The sequence below is a fragment of the Copidosoma floridanum genome, unplaced genomic scaffold (assembly GCF_036245765.1).
Source record: "Copidosoma floridanum isolate Cflo_tuat_1 unplaced genomic scaffold, Cflo_Japanese_pri ptg000034l, whole genome shotgun sequence".
In the NCBI taxonomy this organism is placed as follows: domain Eukaryota; kingdom Metazoa; phylum Arthropoda; class Insecta; order Hymenoptera; family Encyrtidae; genus Copidosoma; species Copidosoma floridanum.
In genome coordinates, this window is record NW_028321911.1 from 8,166,838 (window position 1) to 8,186,282 (window position 19,445).

Here is a 19,445-nt window from a genome sequence, read left to right on the forward strand (position 1 = left end):
AATTTACGAATCACTTTTCACATTGAAGTCAGGCCAAGCTGCGCCCAAGTCAGCGCTGTATTACAAACCCACCTGCGGCCAGGCTTGGTTGCTTAATTTGGACCATGCGTTTAAGTTTAAGCTGGGCTGTCCACTTACATTTCTACTCGGGTGATTATGCAACTGATGCAACCTCCCCACCGTTGGCAATAATTGCAAGAGAGACAGATACCCACGCTCGCTGTCGTGTCTCTTTCTATTCGTGCTTTAGCACCGTACACAAGAACAAGAACGAGCAGTCTCTATTTCTTATATGTCTACGTTACTGGCAGGCAGCGAGCACTTTTAGAGAAATTTAAAAACGGTTGTCTAATACGCAGAGTGAATTGGGTACTAACACATATTCATACTCTGCACATAATTATTTTCTAACACTAAATCTACTCAAGGCAATAAGATGATTTGCATCCTGGTAGAAAAAAAAAAAAAAATTTATGAGAGACTTCGAATCAACTTCTTCTGTAATACTTGGTATATTTAATGCTATAATACATTAACATTCAAGTACAATGGCTTTTGCTGCAGAACAACTACAGCCCCAGCAGCAACAACCAACCACCCTTGAGTTCTACCAGGCAATGTCAGATTTCAAGAATATGTTTCCTCAAATGGATGATGATGTCATAGAGGTCAGCAGTTTACATTAATCTAAGAACTTGCAATCATGTCATTTACATCTTACTGAAAATGTATGTGTAAATTCTTCATGTATACACAAACGTCACTTGCACCCAATTTTTATTTTGTTATGTTTACATTTATATTACATCTCATCACATAATTCAGATATTTTTCTGTAGCAGGTGACAATTTTTTTACTCCTAAACTAAAAAAAAAAAAATTTTCCAAAATACTTTCATACAATCTTAAAAATTAATTTGCTGTGTTCTCACCTGCAGTTCTTCCTTCGTATTAGAAATCATTATTTTATAAAACGTATGTTTTTATGAACATTGTATGAGATTTTTTGAGACTGGATAAAAAAATATTGAAATTTTTTTTTCTTATTGCACACTGTTAAGTATGACATAATCTTATCTTTGTACGGTGTGTATAATAATGATAAAATAATGATAAAATAAGTCTTCTTTTCGAATACGGATTTGAAAAAAAAAGTATGTAATTTGTATTTAATTATTAGATTAGTTAAAAAAGAAATCGTTTTTCTGACGGAGATTTTGTTTTTTAGATTCTGAAAAACGTTCACGAATGTTTGCTTGTCAATATTTAAAATGTATCTTTAAATAATAACAGTACGAATTATGGTATATAGAGTTTTATTAAAAAATATATTAGTACACAACTGAACCCTTTATAAAAAGACTGTCATACATTTTATCATTTAATGCAGTCAAGATACATTGATTTTTTATATCTTCAGGGTAACACAAAAATTTTTTCACGGTTAATCCAGCGTTCTTGAATGTGAATCAAATAAAAAATATTTAAGGCATTTTTGTGTTCAATTACTACAGGATGATAAAATACGATAATTTTTGTATCTTTAGTTCTTGTATGCATTGTCATTATCACTCCTTTGGCTGCAGAATTTGTTTCAATAAACGAATCGTTAATTTTCAAATTCTTTGTATACCGTAGCGTTGTGTATCTTCTATTCTTGTAAATCATCTAATCGTAACAAATACAAGTTCCGTTATAATTAAGTTCTTCTTTTTTAACTTTAAAACAGTGCGATATTCCCGGGCCAATTGCTGTTGCATTTTCTAGATTCATAAAAGACGTAACTCGGTTTTTAAAGTTTTCAGTGAGTTCTAAAAATCTTGATCTTTTTGGAAATTGACTAGCAAATGTTGGAATGGATCTATAGAAAAAATAACGATTGGCAATTGGGACCTCTGTTGGGCTTTTCTTTAAATGTAGTAATAGCCTTTTATCATTTTCAAAACAAAAAGCGTCATAAGTATATATAATGGTCCAAGATTTCTGACACTTCGCGCTGTATGTAACAGTAAATGAGTGTTATAGGTCATTTTATTTTTATGGAATAGTTTTTCCAATTAGTAACTTATTAGATTATATCACATCATCGTAGCTGATAGAATCTCTAAGTAAAATTTTAATTCCAAAAACTAATTTTGATAAGTGATCGAAATATTTCTTTGGCAAAGTGCCACATCGACATGTTAAACAATAGTACAAGAGCCAAGACCGCCACTCAGCAGTTCTCGAGGAAGCTCGTTGCTTCAATGATCTTGGAGTTCTTGTTACATGTTTAGGAGATCTTATTGACAGAAGACGACTTTCAACTAAGTATGAATAAATTATTGGGATCTCCAACATAGAAAGGTTGTTAAAGATAGGTAAGTATTAATTCTGTGTACTGGTTTATAACGCCAAGAAACACTCTATTTACAGCTTCATACTGCTGGGTTTTTACTGTTATTTGACTATGAATCTGTAGCATATCTTTAATAATTTTTTCATGGGATCGTTTATATAAATATTCAAAATATCTTCTCCCTGGGCAGCCACTACACAAGTATCATATGTTATGATTATAACACCACAACTGAAAAGACAGACTACCAAAAATTGTAGGATTTCATTTTTTTATTTAATACTAAGCTGAATTACTGTATAACCCCAACTTTTACTGTTGTAATTTATAAATAATTATTATTCATGGCTAAAATAATTTTGAAAAAATTTTTGTTTTCTAATAGTTTTTGTCACAAAGGGGCTATCACCTTGGAGGATTTGCTGCGCAGGACCCTCGGGCTGCCAGATAGCCGCGGATAGATGGCACTTGTGTTTCGAAAACTATTAAAAAACAAAAAATTTTAAAGATATTTTGTCTTGTCTACGACAATCAGGTGAGATGTCAAGTGACTACCTCATGCTAAAAGCTCATCTGAGTTTTTGTAAAATGTATCCATAGTAAAAAAAATTTTTTGAAAACAATTAAATGATATTCAAAGCTGCCCCGTCAAAATACCATTTGGATAGTACACAAAAAAACACATTTTTTAAAGTGTTTTCTTTCAATTTTTAAAAACAAAATAAATTTCTTGAATCCTCAGATGAATCCAAACATCTCAGGTGCTTCTTCAGATGAGATCTCACCTGAGAATTTGAAAAATTTATTTCATTTTCGAAAATTGACAAAACACTTTGAAATATGTGTATTTTGTGTTATAAAGCGTTTAGTGTTCTTAGGCCAATTAATACCATCGATGTATGTATGAGTGTATGGCTTAGTCTGTGTGTGAGTGTGTGACCGCGCAGGAGTGAACTGTAGACTCTCTGCTGGTTGAGTATGGAATGTACAAGCAGTATTAAGTTGGTCGTAGTCGCGTGCACACGTAAAATCGTCGTTTGTAATATGGTTTGAATAAATGCATCTATTGTTGGTATTACAAGCAAGCGTAAACCCATTTATTTATCCACTACACAATTGTATAAATATCATTTTTGATGTACCATCCAATTGTATCGTCAACTGGATAGCTTTAAATTCTGTAAAATTCATTTTTAATTTTTCCTATACCTCAAGCGTTTTTTTGAGAGACTGCTCTCGGCCCTCGGTAGGAAAAATAGGATTTGCCATATAAGCGCCCAATCCACATGAGCGCCCTCTTCCAATGAAAACTTTTTTTTAATAAGGATACTATTTAAGAAATGTCAGGTGAGAAGTAGTCATCTGAGATCTCAGGTCAATTGTAGACAGGGTTGGCTCACTGACAGAAAAGTTTTTACGCCTTATCAGCCGACACTGATAAACTGGAAACGAAATTGCACTTTGCGCCCTTGGCAAGAAAAAAAATGTATGTGACTCGGGCACAAACAATATTCGCGCCCTTCGAGCGCTCGATCATGTTTGTACTTTGATTCCTATTGACGTAATGTACCATTTCTTGTGAAATAGTTGTATATACACACAAAAATCTGCCAATAAATTTCTACTCAACCAATTTTGCTGAAATTTTGCAGACTGATTCTAGACACGTCCTAGATGGTTTTAGTATAGTTTTTTGTTATTAATTTGGAATAATTACGCAAAAAAGTAAGCTAGATTTTTATTTTAGTTCAGTAAAATCCGCTAGGTGGCCTAGAAGTAAAATCTAAGCTACCTGCAATAAAAGTGGGTGGGTCTGGTTTTATATCCCAGAGCGAATTTGTACATGCCTATTGGACGATAGACTTACATCGAATTCTACCCTGAACCACCAAGATTAAGGAGTGCCACGAATAAAAGGCTTTCTGAACGTCAACGCCTCCGGCGTAATACCAGGAAACGTCTAGCCAGATCAAGGTCTAGCTGCTCTAACAATTTAGGGTTTTGTGGCCGTTCTTGCAACTGACTTAGTGCTACAAGAGCAGATTTTTCTACATTAGCAAGTCAGGGAAAATAACCTTGAGGTGTTCGGACAGCCTCATCCACTATAAATTTCATCAGCCTCCTCCTCAGTGGTTCGTCTTGACACTAGACCCACAGAGGTGGTATTCTTCAGGCCCACTTCCTCTTAGAAAAAGGGGCCGTTCTCCAACGGACTAGCATCACGAACTAATCTCCCTGCCTCAAATCACCAAAGCAACCGAGCTCTGCAAAAAAAAAAGGTGCTTGAGACACCTACGTCTCTGGCGTAACACCAGGAGACTTTGCGAAAGAGCTTTACAACTAGCGCTAACGCTTCAAACATTGTAGTTTTTCTCCCGATCAGTCGAGTGCTACAACATCAGGCCCGAGAAGATTACTCCGAGGTATCCAGACAGTCACATTTGCTAGATGAAACTTCAATCAAGAACGAGTTTAGCTTACCGGTCCTTCTTAGGGCCATTCATCTACAACTATCTTGCCAACAAATATACTACAACTTAAGATGGCTTGGGCAATTGTTATCAGCTTGATCCAAACCTCTGAAATGCTAGAATAATGTAAAGGATGCTAAATTTTTTTGCGAAAAGAAAATACTGGGGCCATTGACTTAATTTTTTCGCAAATCGCTATTGAAAATTCATTAATTTAACACTTACTCTTATAAACAGTGGTCACAAAATCGACTTTATCTTCGGAAATCTTTGATTAACATAAAAAATTTTAGATAGTTTTTGTGTATTTTTTTACAAAGAATCTATTCAATTCTTAAAAATAAAGGGTTAACGACTTAACTTGAGAGAAAATCAGAAGAAAAGTATGAAATAATAATCTAGTTTGCTTCGCAATATCTCCCAATTTTCACTACTATAATTTCACGATATCTTATGTCAGTTTCTTGATTTTGTACTTTGGTTTTATCGAAATAACTATTTTTATTAAAAATTTTACCGTCGAAAAGCGTTGATTTTTGAGGAGCCCTTATGGTACCGTACCCTAGGTACGGTACCAACCGCCCAAGCCACCTTAAGAAAAGCTTACAAAGAACTAAGGCTTACAAAAGCTTTAATTATGCCTGTAGTCACAATGGGGTGAATTGAAAAGAAAACTTTAAATGCTCCACATGTATCCAATTTTGGGCATCAAGAAACTGACGTAAAACATTTTTCAAGATTGAAACAGCTGCGTCAAAATCGACAAATAAGTAATCCATTAAGTAAGAAATCAGCTTTCAATCATAGCCCTCAAAAGCTGACAGTGATCACTTTAATCTTCCAAATTTTTAAATAGATAGAATAATATGTATTTCTATACATTGTGACGGTAAAAAATACATAGATTAAGCTCCAGGATATTGTTGTTCTGGTAACAAAGTTGTAAAATTGGTAAAGCAATTTTTTAATAAAATTTTTATTGTTAGTAATGAATTAAAGTTTTGACAAATAGTCCTTTTTATTTATTGTAACATGAGAAAGTGCAAATCAACGGCCCTTTAGGGCCAACAATTATTTTATGACGTAAGAAACGGACGGTATTTTTCAGTTTATAGAATATTAGTAGTTCTGGCTTCCTCGCACATGCATTGTATCGCGTCTACATGTATAACTTTATACAGTCGCAATACCTCTCTTTGCTCAGTGCTGATTCGTTATTTTTCGACATCTCGAGCTGTACAAACGCGCTCTCGTTGTTAAAGCCTACGGCTCCTTGTACTAATCAATACCTTTGAATATCTTAGATAACAATAAAGTTATTTCTTGTATTCTGGTCTACTTTTACTTTGCTTGCGCCTCGCCCAAAACTCTGCCTATCTGCGTAATTGTCAACAGGTTATGGGCCTCAGCCTGCTGCCACGTGCGCGAGGCTAACTTGAAAAAAAAATAACGCGACCGTGACTAGTGAGAGGTGTGTGTGCTCGGCAGTTTTTGTTGAGGTATCGTGTTCGGTGCGGGTGGCAATGAATCCCAATAAGAAGATGCCTTTGGAGGCTGACGAAGTCCGTGAGGATTGTGAGACCAACACCAGCCCCCAGGTAAGCCAAGGGCATGAGGAGAGTGACGGCAGTGAGCCGACCGTGGCGAAGAGCTCCGAAAAGAAACTATCGCTGGGAGACACCACGCCACTGGAAAACTCTACCAGCACCACGTCGCCTCTGTCATCAAGGGCAGGCGTCTGGAATCGCGACATGAATTTGACTCCTGCTAAGCAGAATACCCTCGTGGGGAAAGTTTCTCGAGGTATGTGATATTTCCTATTAAGTTGCGTGATTTAATTCGATTGAGACGCGATGCAGGGTACGGGAGTGCGGTGTCTGTATTTGAAAGAAAAATTCGAGCTCGTTATTCGTTAAATTCGAGTTCACCATTTGTCTTGACTTCCGAGTCAATCTCTGCAAAGAAAAATCGGAATCGCGTTAGTGTTTTGTTTGTCCATTTCCAAGAAGCGGAATAATGCTGGCGCCACGCGGGTGATGATCCGAGGCTCAGGCCGGGACAAGTGAAAGGGAGAGATGGTGGGGGGAGCGCGGCAAGCATGGTCCGTCCTCGTTTCAACTCTTTCTGAAGGCGAACACATGGCGCGCTCTTGCATGTCTGTATCCGGCTACCTGTGTGTGTATATACGTGTGCAAGTCGTAGCTGCGCGTCGCCCGGCCAGCAACTGTGTGCGGCGAAACGGAAGGAGAGGAGAGAGATCGCCGCCGGGTTTGCCATCCAAGCTATATCTATATAGTGTACTACCTTTCTCTCGATTGCTTGTTTCTTTTTGACACTCTCGAAGCTTACTACGAAAACTCGCATAAGCATACCAAGTAAAATTGATTAGTTTCAATTGGAATATTTAACATGTACAAAATTCTCTGAATTTCGAATCGAACTTAAATCGAATAGCTATAGCGACATACATTTTCAGATGAAGGCACTTTGAATGCATTCCTAAAATGGACAAATGCGACTTTCGAGTTGGATAAAACTCATGGAGACGAAATCTTTGGCATGAGTTGGAACGGCGACATTGTTGTTCTAATCATTAAGACAGGATTCAAATATCAGCTTGGTGTGTATTGGAAATTCAACTCACGTAACTTGAAGTCAATCGACCGGTCGTTAAATTACTAAAAATACGTAATTGCGACAGTTTGCTTGTGATTTTCCGAAATCGATATGGCTCGTAGGTGTGTGTCATCGTTGTACGAAGTCACGGGGACGAAAATGCCTGCCTAGCCTTTTGAAACAGTATCAGTTGTCCGATCTGTCGATTGAGGTACTTTCTTTGTCTGACATTTCTTCATGTTTTTTGAATCGAGTAAATTTTATGAAATTCATAGAAAAAGAACTGGTGTGTCGTACGGAGAACTTCAAGTTTTATCGAATATTGTTGGCACAACAGATGGCTCCATGCCTGTCAATTTTAAAAAAATTGCTAAGTCCAAATCCTTCATTACTCTTAATGAGATCGTGCCCGGGCAATTCGATTATGAAAATAAACGAAAATTCGATGATATATTAAATAAAAATTCGAGATTCAAAAAATTTGATTTAGAATTTGAAAATTCAAAATTGAATGATAAAAAGGAGATCTCATAAAGAAAGAGTGCTCAAATTTCAAAGCCTAGAATTTTGAGTATTCAGGACATAGGAACTGGACAAGCCAACAAATCTAATTCAAACTACATCATTAAAAAGTAAAGTATGAACTCGAAATTTTCAGGAGTTAACACCGACCCGCTGCAAAATTCGAACTTGACATTTTGAGGAGTTAACACTGACCTACCACCATGCACTTACGATCTTCAGGAAATCCTGCAAAAATTAAACGAAGCTCTTTTGATATCGTGACAAACAAACCTGCTGTTACTAGATGAATTGAAGGAAGCCAAGCAGGATCGCAAGAGAGCAGAGAGAATTGCCAGGAACTCTGACAATACGACTCGACTTTCGGTGACTCCGTCGTCGTCTGCTCGATCCCGAGCCAACGGTGACCCCTTACTGGCTGATGGAGCCGCTGCTCGCGCTCGATTGGACTTGATTGGAGAAGATACAATAAAGAGAGATTACAAACTCTCTGTCAGTACAAAATTCGATTTCTTTTATAATTATTTCGCATCTGAACTCCGTTATATGGATCTTCTGCATGTAATAGATCAAAATTTCCAGACTCTGGTAGAATTAGACGAAGAGGGGATCGAAAAACAAAAATTTCGTGTCCGCGATATTCTTAATGACAGGATTGATCAAAATTATCATCCGAGAATGGTTTACATAACAGATCCCGTAGAATTATTAAACAAACTAAAAGAAATCAATAAGTACGAATCTTGCCTAAACTCCTCCGATATTCGTCACAAACTTGCAAATTTAAAATACAACCTTAGGAAACAAAAGGCTTTGGAGCACTAGGACTTATTCGAAGAACTTGTGAGAACCTACGATAGTTCACCAGACAATAATCTGCTAGGAGAAAGGGAAAAGAGAGATATGTTTTACCAATCGATTCAACTGTCTGTCCCTCATGTGCAAACCTTAGATTTTGTTCATCGATCGCTCAATTCTTCTGGCCTGTCTTATGGAAGACTCAAGACCTTTCTTCTTGAACAGGAACCTCTTCGACAACAGAAGAACGTCCTCTGGAGCTTCGGCAAATTACAGCCGTAGTCAATCGACCAGTCATGCTCACTCTACAGGTCGTGGTGGATACTTCAATCCCAGGCACCCGTTCATGGCAGAGTGGCCATGTGGACAACACGGCCATGTGCCAGCTAAATGTCTGGCCCCAGAAAAGATCTTCTGCTTCTACCACAAAGGACATGGCGACCATGAGGGGAAAAACTGCCCCAAGTGAAAGGAGGATGAAAGGTATCGTACCACAAATAAATATGATAAAGGAAAACTTCAACGATCTTTTTATGCGAAAGATTCGCGCATAAGAAAGGTTAGCTATTCAAACAACAATAACAAAGATTCTAAACGTGTCAGATTCGACGACAGAAGAGAAAAGTTCAAGTACAACAAGAATCAGGGCACTTATAAAAATGAAAACAAAAACAATAACAAAGGTGAGGATTCTTTACAAATGTTCTGTCCTCTGAATTTGTCTTGAATGAATTCAATAATCGTTCTATTTGAGATTCATCTTTAAATCCGGTGCTATGGAGCACCTTGCAAATTCGAAAAATTATTTTGAGTCTTTCAAATTTGGAAAGTTCGGAAAAATTAAATGCGCAAACAAAGATTCGATAACCGATTTGCAAACACAGGGAGTTGGCAAAATCAGAGGATTTGTCAACAATAATGGAATTGAATTGAATAACGCAATTTGCTCTGATCAACTGGTTGAAAATCTGCTGTCGCTTCGAAAGTTTGTTGACCAAGGTTTATCCATATATTTAGACAATCAACATATCAACATATTCGACAAAAATTTAGAGAGTCAATTATCTCGAGCATTTACCAACAACCTTATTAGCTCGTGGAAGTAAATTTCTTGAATAAAAATATTTCTAAGATTGAACTCATGGCCTGTATCGCCAGAAATTCGAATTATCAACAACCCACATACTTGACTCGAAGGGCTGATACTGAACTTAACAAAAATAAAACTAAAATCACCAACCATGAGCATATGGAAGTGAATCATGAAAACATGTGGGATCTTGCTCTAGCAGCAGCTGTCTACGCATATAACCGGACACCGTACAAGTTAAACGACATGCAGGCTCTATTGGAAAAATTCGAAGAAAAATATAGTTTAGATATAAATCAAATTCGACGTTTTGGTTGTGCGGCCTACATGCTTAGCCCCAAACTGACCCCAAGTTCGGATCCATTGAGAGAAGAGTTTTCTTGATTAGATACACCAGAACTGGATATATATTGTTGAAGTCTGAAGAAGGAAAATACTATGAAAGAAGAGATGTTCGTTTTAATGATAAGCTGATATACCGTAACTTGTACAAGAATAATAGTATTTTGAATTAAGAAAATCTATCTAAAGTTGTAGATAAAGAGAATTTCTTCAAAACATTCGAAGATGAAGAAGAAAATTTGAATTCCAATTACAAAAACCACGATACTCAAATTGTAAAAAAGAAACGAGGAAGACCTTGCAAAATTACAAATTTGACCAATTACCATGTCAATGACTCCAGTTTTACAGATGTACTTACCAATAGTGACAACAGAAAGAAAGTTCATTTTGGTTTTGGCAGAGGAGACGAGAACTTTCTAAACTCCAATGATGAAGTCTCTCGAATTTTATTGGCAAAAATAGATTCGAATATTGTAATAAACAACAATAAGTCTGATTCGAATATAACTCTGACAGATGAACTGTTTCATGTATTACTGGCTAAGATCATTAAAGAAAGATTCTTCCACTTACAGAGAAGCTATGGTTTCTGAAGACAGAAAGTTGTGGAAACAAGATGTTGAAAATGAGTTGAATTCTACGGAGAAAAATCAAGTTTGGAAAAAAGCGGATCGTCCTGTGAGAATGGAATCCAGTATAAGACCAAACATCATCGACTATAGATGGGTTTTAAAGAAGATAACTGATCAAGGCGGTAAAGTCAAGTCCAAAGCTCGACTGGTGATTCGAGGTTTTAAAGACACAAACCAACATAATCCGCAGGAAACTTACGCTCCGGTCTCGAGGCTTGCCCTAGTGAGAGCAGTATTTTCTATCATCAAAAAATTGGACTTGGAAAACTGTCAATTGGATGTCAAAACCGCGTTCTTGAACGGTGAAATTGAAGAGGATATATTCATGGAAACCCCTAAAGGCATGGAAAATTCAAGTAACGATCGAAAAACGAAAGTGTGCAAACTACAATGTTTACTGTATGGACTGAAAATAAGTCCAAAACGCTGGAATGAGCGTTTTACATAAGCAGAAGTCAAAATTGGGTTAACTACCCACGCTACTGAACCGTGTCTGTTTAATTGGCGAGAGAAAGTAAAATTCGTTATCTTGCTATTGTATGTGGATGACATGATTATCACAGGAAACGACATTCGAAAGTTGAATAAAATTAAATACCAACTGCAAAAAAAAATTCGAAATGACTGACCTAGGTGAAGCCAAAAGCTTTCTAATCGCCGAGACAAAATCTTGATTTTGTCGCAACCAGACTACATAGATGAAATGTTATCCAGATTTGGATCTGAAAAACTGCATCCTCAAAAATCTATGGTGACATCTCCTTCATCTCCTATGGTGACAAACCAAGTGCTGATTCGAGAATTAAGAAACAGAGAAGAAACTGTGATGTAAAAAGAGCTGAAAAATTCGAAAACAAAACTCAACATACCGTACAGAGAAGCTGTCGGCAGTTTTCTCTATTTGGCTAACACCATTCGTCTTGATATTGCTTATGCAGTCAACGTTTTAAGCAGACACCAGCTGAACCCTACGGAACAAGATTGGAAAATGTTCAAAAGAGTTTTTCGGTACTTAATAGGGACAAAGAATCTTGAACTTGCTTATCAAGTAAAAGAGGACAAATTAGAAGCATATGCAGATGCTAGTTTTGCAGATTGCAAAGGCTCTCTAACAACTAGTGGCTATGTAATTCGATTATTCGGTGATTCGATTGCTTGGAAAACACACAAACAAAGTAATTATTAACCTGTCAGGCAGAATATGTCTCAATGAGTGGGGCCTGCCAAGAGTTTGTAGCATTGAACAATTCGACTTGATTAATACTTAATTATTCGCTTGCTCCGATGAAACTGGAGGGAGTGGCAAGCTCAGACATATGACTGAAGTGCGTGAGCACTATGTAAAGGAATGTCTCACTAGGTCACTTTGGAAATAGCTTGAATTAGTTCTAAAGCTCAGATTGCTGATATTTTCACAAAACCGTTCCATCGTAAATTGACAAAAATTGTTGTTGAATTCATTCAAAAGATAATTTCGTATTTGTTTTATTTATATGTACAAGATGATATTTATATACTTCTTGTCTGTGCAGGCTCGAAGCCTTAAGAAGACAAAGGCATTAGTCAAAAAAACATATACGGGTCCTTTCATCCTGCCAGAAGCAGTGGATATGCAGTTGATGGCCAATATTAAAAATTTCATGTTTCTAAAATTTGATATGTAGTTCTTTAATTTCGAAATCAATAAGATATAAAGATTCAGTAGTTTTTATCGATTAAGAACTCTAATTTGACTTTGAAGTCACTTTGATAAAATTTTGTATAATGTTTAATTGCTCTGATCCAAGTACATTCGGTTGTGATTATATTCAATGCTTATATACGACTGATTAGAATTATCTTGTAAAATAACACATCTTACTGCGAATCATTAAGGGAAAGTTTACCCGGGATTTGTTCATTGATATAATATAATTTTTGTTTAATGAAGGCTATGCTTTTGTAGTAAGTTGACATGTACTCGTAAGGGAGGAAGTGTTAGAATATTAGTAGTTTTGGCTTCCTCGCACATGCATTGTATCGCGTCTATGCATATAACTTTATATACTCCCAGCGCCTCTCTTTGCTCAGTGCTGATTCATTTTTTTTTCCACCACTCGAGCTGTACAGACGCGCTTTTGTTGTTAAAGCCTACGACTCCTTGTACTACTCGATACCTTTGATTATCTTAGATAACAATAAAGTTATTTCTTGTATTCTTGTCTACTTTTACTTCACTTGTGCCTCGCCCAAAACTCTGGCCACCTGCGTAATTGTCAACATTCAGCATCATTATAAATATTTTTTTCAGTGTTGACAGCTAATTATTCGACCAAAAATGTTTTTTATAAGAAGTTTTTTGTTCTGAGAAATGACAAGAATAGATGATAAATTTTTAACTGAAAACGTTTTACGTTACATGTCAACACACGACGGCGTTCTATTCAGTGGGTTTCGAGCGAAGGGGGGGGGGAGCTGCTAGTTTTCTATAAGTGCATATTAACCGTTTTGAAATCCGTAAAATCTCAGTACCGCGCTAGCGCTACGAGCAGAGAATATATACTTTTCCATTTCTTGCATAGACGTTCAGATCGGCTGTTTTTGCATCCTCAATTATTTTTCTCTAGATTTTAGTTATGTCCCCAAGAAAGTTTATTAAAATATAGTCGAGATATTTTTATTCGTGAAGTTATAAAATGGATGTTCATGGACAAATCGTCAAAAGTTAAAAGAAATATTTTTGTTGTGTTAAATTATTTATCAGCTTAAATGCAATGTGATTATCGATGCCGAATTACGATGTTTTATGCCTTACTCATAGAATAGAACCTCAAATTTTGACATTAAATAATTATTTTACAAAAAACTATGCAATATTTTACAAATTTAAAGATTGGTTTCCATAAATTGTAGAGAGCTATTGATTCTTGGAGCAGAGCTTTTTTCACGTAACTGTGAAGGATTTCGATTGAAACAAATTTTTTCCGCCCTTTTTTGCATTTAGAAGTTTACAAATACTAAACAATGAATTTGCAAAAGTAAGTCATTCATAAAAAATTTCTTGACAAAATGATTGATGGAAGCAAAGATATGAGCAAGAAGCTGAAAAAAAATTTGTTAATTTTTTCATAAATGTTAAAATAAATATATTCCCAGCTTTTGATATCCTTAAAACTGTTTCCCGTATTATTTTTATAGGAAAACTCTGCATTAGAACCAGTTTTTTTTTGTCAGGAGTTTTACAGTTAAATGCATAGAGATATTACCAATAGAATAGGGAAGTAAGTACCTAACGCACAAGTGTACATGTCTCATTGCAAGAGAAAGACAGAGGATAAAAAGATCTTTCATCACTCCACCTACAAGCATGAAAACTTTTAAAGTATATTCATACATAGACGATCACTTCATTTGCCCTCTCTTTCTACCGACAGAACGCGATTCAAGTTGACTCCCCTATTCTATTATTAACATCTCTATGGGTAAATGGTATTTATTGAGCTTCAGGGCGTGGACAGAGATTTGGAGGGAGATTTGCTGAATGCAATGCTATGAAGTGTGCCCACTTTTTGCCACTGGTTCAAGCGCCCAAATTTTTTTATTTGTGAAGCGCGGTAGGGGTATGTGACTACGAGGAGACGAGTGGATTCGCGTGGAAATGTCCATATAGGCGCATATTTTGGAGAAGCGTGGGAAGGGTATTCCGAATGTGCGCCTACGAGGAGAGGAGTGGAAATGTCGGCTATATAGCCGTTTAGCTGAGCACACAGCCAAAGCAAGCGATGACACGAGTCTTTCTCTTTTGACTGCAACTAAGTATATGCTCTATATATTTAACTGTCTTGCTCTCGCTCTTGCTTCAGTGTTATCTATCAATCTTATTTAATTAAATCGTGGAACTAAATGCTCATGATTATATGCACATACTTTTGATTTCGATAAATTATTTTTTAATCCTCCCGTACTTGTAACATTCCGAAATTTATTAATGTTTTTAAAAAATATGCAGCTTCAACTATTCTTTAAGGTTTTCAGTACAGCTTTAACCACTAGCTTATTAATTTTACACATCATAACTTCTTTGAACTGTAGGACAAGCTCCGGAGAATATCTGAACATAATTTATGCATTTTGAAACTCCTAAGAAATTATGAACATCCTATTTACGACAGAAAAAAGCTGGAGGCAGAAGTTTAAATTGGAGTACAATCATCAGTGTCTGTCTACTGCTATTTACTTAAAGTTAAAATTTTAATCAGTAAATTTTGATACACCAAGTAGAAAATAGTTTTGTACAAATTTTATAATTGTTTGCAAATCTTTAATAAGGTGTGCTACTACTATTCTATTTTAGACTGCCAGAAAAATAACAATGAATGGTACAGTTCTCTTAATATGTAATTAAAATTATTCAGCAAGATCCTGAGACAAAACATTTTTTAATATACCGTAGTATTTTATTTTAAAAATATACCTAATTACCTTTTAGGATAAGTATTATATTAAAGCTATTTTCATGCTGCAGATTATTAAGGAAGTTTAATAATTTATATTTAATGCAGGAAAAGCATTGAAATACTTTTGACAATGACACCATCGAGTCAGGAAAGAGCCTTTTTGGATTTTTGGGCAGAAAAGAGTTTTTTTAACTAAAAAGAAAAAACTTTTCACACAGAGGTACACTAAGGTGTACTAAGCCGGCGTCGATAGGTACAACAAAAAAGACCGAGCCGGACAAATTTGGTGTTAGACCCAACGAAACGTTGCTTATGATTGTTTATCGACATTTTGGGGTTTTTATTTGCTCCTCACCCAGCTTTCGGTTGGCCGTGTACTCTGTACAAATTCACACGTTTATTATATACTGAAGAGCGAAACGAGACGTTCAACAGGAAGACATATAAGCCTTTTTAACCAATTTTCTCACTTTTATTTTAAGGTGGTAATCTATATATTTTTATCGATCAATTACTTAAGCATTAGTTTATAACATCATCAATCACTAGATATCTTGGGGTGCTTATTGTCCAATGATTAAATTGATCAAGCAATAATTAATAACACAAGCGCCAATTACTAGGTACTGGGGACCGCTAACTGACCAACAATTACATTAATAAGGTGGCCAGTAAGTACCCCATGTTATTTGGTGATAAGCGCTTCTGTTATCAACTAATGCTTTGTTAATCAGTAAGATGCTTAGTAAGCGCCATATCGTACCTAGTGATTTACGATAATGTTATGATTAAATGGTTTATTTATTTATGTGGATATATACGTCATTATAGTACCAACTTAAAATCGGAGAAATAAAAATTAAAGGCTTTTTCTTGTATTCTGTTTAAAAAGCCTCTTTTATGTCTATTACTCTGAAAATACTCTTTATTATGCTAACCTGACAAATAATTTAGACTCAGGAATTGTGAGAATTAAAAATATTTTTAACTACAAATTTATGTATTAATAAAAAACGAGCCTGGGTCTACTTTTGCACGCAAGAGCTTTCATTAAGAGTTAAAATAGTATCAATAAATAAATTTGTATTTCAAAATTAAAAAAAAAATCTAGTTTTCTGAAAAACAATCGACCAAGTATTTACCCTAGTTTTGCGTGTTTTTCTTAAAATCGTAAAGTATTCCGAAAATTTTCCTGTATTTATGTGCCTACTATTTTATAATAAATTAATTAAGCTATGATTCTTGGAAATTAATACATAAAATTATTATAAAAGAGTTTTAAAGATTTCAAGATTAAGCTTTCCGTCGTGAGAGTTCCGTGAGCTTTTTAATAAAAGCAACCTGTGTCACGTGGTTGAAGAAACTGATAATACGACTATGCTCATATAACTACAAAAAAAAAATTAGCTGTCTTGCATTGTATGGCTAGAGGCGCTTTTTGATGGTTTATCTAATCAACTGCAAACAATAAGATTAATTTATGCAGAACATTGTGTATTGCAGAAAATGTGAAATTAATGAATTGATTGCGAGGATTGAAAGAGCAACTTGAATTGTGAAATTTGAATACTGTTTGTAGTAATTGATCTATAAAAAAAGATAAACAGTGACACCTTCAAAACAGAAAAAAAAAATTTGTTGTTAACTGAAAATGATTAACGCGCTATGAAAAGATTTTAGTAACTATTTCTGTAAAATTACAATAATAATTTATTGTAGGTGGAAAGGATAATTATTTATACACAATACAACTTTTTTTTTAAATCCATTCTCCAAGTTTCAAGTGGTTGAAACTAGTGTGACGTACAGTATCTAGAACCTTTGTAAGTTCGCGCCCAAGACTCACCTCTCACGGCGCATGAGCAGCGGATACAGAGTATGATGATCACCTTTCGGCGGCGGGCCTGAGCGTTATCAGCTCTCCCGCTCTCTCTCTCCGATCAGCCTCCGAACCTAACGCCACGCACGTGACTGCTCTCGCTTTGAGACTTTAATAAACGAACATATACTTTCTTCCACGTGCATTCAATCCTCTTACACCCCCAAACTCCACAATTCCCACGTAACAGGAGGTTGTAGATAACCCGACCCCCAATTTTTGGCGCTCGACTTGTGGCGAGTTGTGTACGACAAAGTAATGGAAAATTTTTTGTTTTTGTTTTCTTTCGTCGTCGGGAAGAACCCACAGTGCAGTGTGAGTGGAAATAAAAAAAATTATCGTGAAAAAAAAAGTAAAAAAAAAAAAAGAATTTAAAGAAGAAACAGTAAATAATAACAAGAAAAGAGAAAAATACAGTGTTGAAAAGACACACGCGGGGAGACACGTGAGAAACCAGCAGGTGTCAAGTACCAGCGTGGGCGCACAGCAGCCATCCAGGAGGCCGGCACCGTCAGGAAATAAAACAAGGAAGAGCCAAAACACGAAACTACATCACACCACGCACTCTCTGGAAGCAATATTTTTCTTTGGACACTTTGTTTACGGACACGGAAACGCTTTGGATTGTACTGCTTAAAATACTGTCCAGGTTGATAAAATTTATATAAACGGTAAATAATATTACTGCTGGGTGATAAGTTTTATCAAATAGGCCCATAACAAACAAACACAACCAAACAAACAAAAAAAAAAAAACAACACAAAAAAAAACAACCAAGCAAAATAAAACAAAATGCAGTCGAGAAAAATTGATAACATTGTAGGTGGGGCGGTGGACCGCTTAGCAGACGCGGAGGTCGTCACAGACGACAGTTTGTAGTTACAATTTTGCCACGATCCCGAGGCCAAAGGTTAGAAAAGTTGAACAAAAAAACAAAAGACTTCATTGGAAAAATTTTTAAGGGCATGAAAACGGTCGTGCTAAGAGATTAAAAAAAGAGGGCCCTAAGCAAATAATTGAAGGAAACGAAGCCTCAGAATCATATATAGAGTCCCTGCGTAGTGATGATAGTGGAGAGGAAGGGGATGAGTCAGATAGGGGGCCCGCTAGGAATCAGCTTAGCAATTGGAGAAGGAAGACAGAGTTGCTCCGGAGATGGCCAGAAAGGGAGGGGGGAGAAAATGAAAGAGAATTCCACAACAGAGATAGAAGGAAAGCTAGACCGATGCGGGAGTTCGAAAATTTTAGAAATAACCAGGAAAGGTGGTAGCAAACAACAGGTGGAGCTACACACAGATCGCCGCGTCACCGGGAGTATGAGAGGAATATAAATTACTCGATTATAGAATTAAGCACAATAATCCCCACAATACCAATATTTACAGAGGACTCAATAAATCTAACGGCGTTCACAAGGGTAGTAAGGGCAATAGGCTGGCAGGTGGACGACAAAGACGTCCTATATTTTTTGGCAACGCTATCCAGCAGGCTAAAAGGTCGAGCGGCAGCACATTTAAATGATAGAATCACACAGTTTAAGTCTATTGAAGAATTTCTCGAAGAGAATACGGAAAGGTACGGGGCCATCAGTAGCACAGAGACAGTTACGGCAAAAATTAGTTCGGAACGACAAAGGCATAGGCCTATAATGCTAACAAAGGCCATTACATTGGCATTGAAAGTCGAGGATATTATGGCTATGAAGTTACCTCGAGTAGACAGCAATAAATATGAGAGATGGGAAAAAGAATCTAACAAAAGGAAAGATGGGGTAAACAAGTGTAACTATTGTGGCCGAATAGGGCACAAAGAATAAGAGTGTCGTTCATTGTGGCATGACATAGAAAAGGGGCTGCTAGTAAAGAAAGGTTGCGGTGAGGAGACCAGAGCACCGTACTATACAAGATACCAGGATAGGGGTGAAGAAAGAAGAAGTGCAAGATCATATAATGATAGTGGAAGAAAACCCGGAGACTACAGACATAATAATATGGCTTAGGCAGAGAATAAATACAACTACGGCAGATATGGGAGAGATTTTGAAAAAGGGTATGCTTATCGCGAAAATAATAACCATAACAATAGTAATAACAGCTATTATGAGCCGAATAGCAGAAATTACGGCCAAAGAGACAGTGGTAGGGATGATAGCCGAAATAATTATGTTCGAAAAAGTAACGAGCGTTATGAGCCTAGACACACAAACAGGACACAAGACGCATTGGAGGCTGAACCTAGATGGGATCTATAGTAAACAGAAGCCAAATTTTCAGAACGATGCTCGAAGTACTCCCCCAACATCGAGCATCGGGAAAAA

General features: G+C 36.3%; 1 protein-coding gene across 1 annotated transcript in view; it reads left to right on the forward strand.

Moving 5' to 3' along the window:
- Window positions 1–287: 287 nt before the first annotated feature.
- LOC106637006 (CUE domain-containing protein 1) overlaps window positions 288–19,445 on the forward strand; it is a 158,174-nt gene continuing 139,016 nt past the window's right edge. Inside the window, exon 1 of the mRNA XM_014349623.2 lies at window positions 288–668. Within this exon, the coding sequence (XP_014205109.1) occupies window positions 549–668 (120 nt within the window). The 5' untranslated portion in view covers window positions 288–548. The remainder of the gene's footprint in view (window positions 669–19,445) is intronic.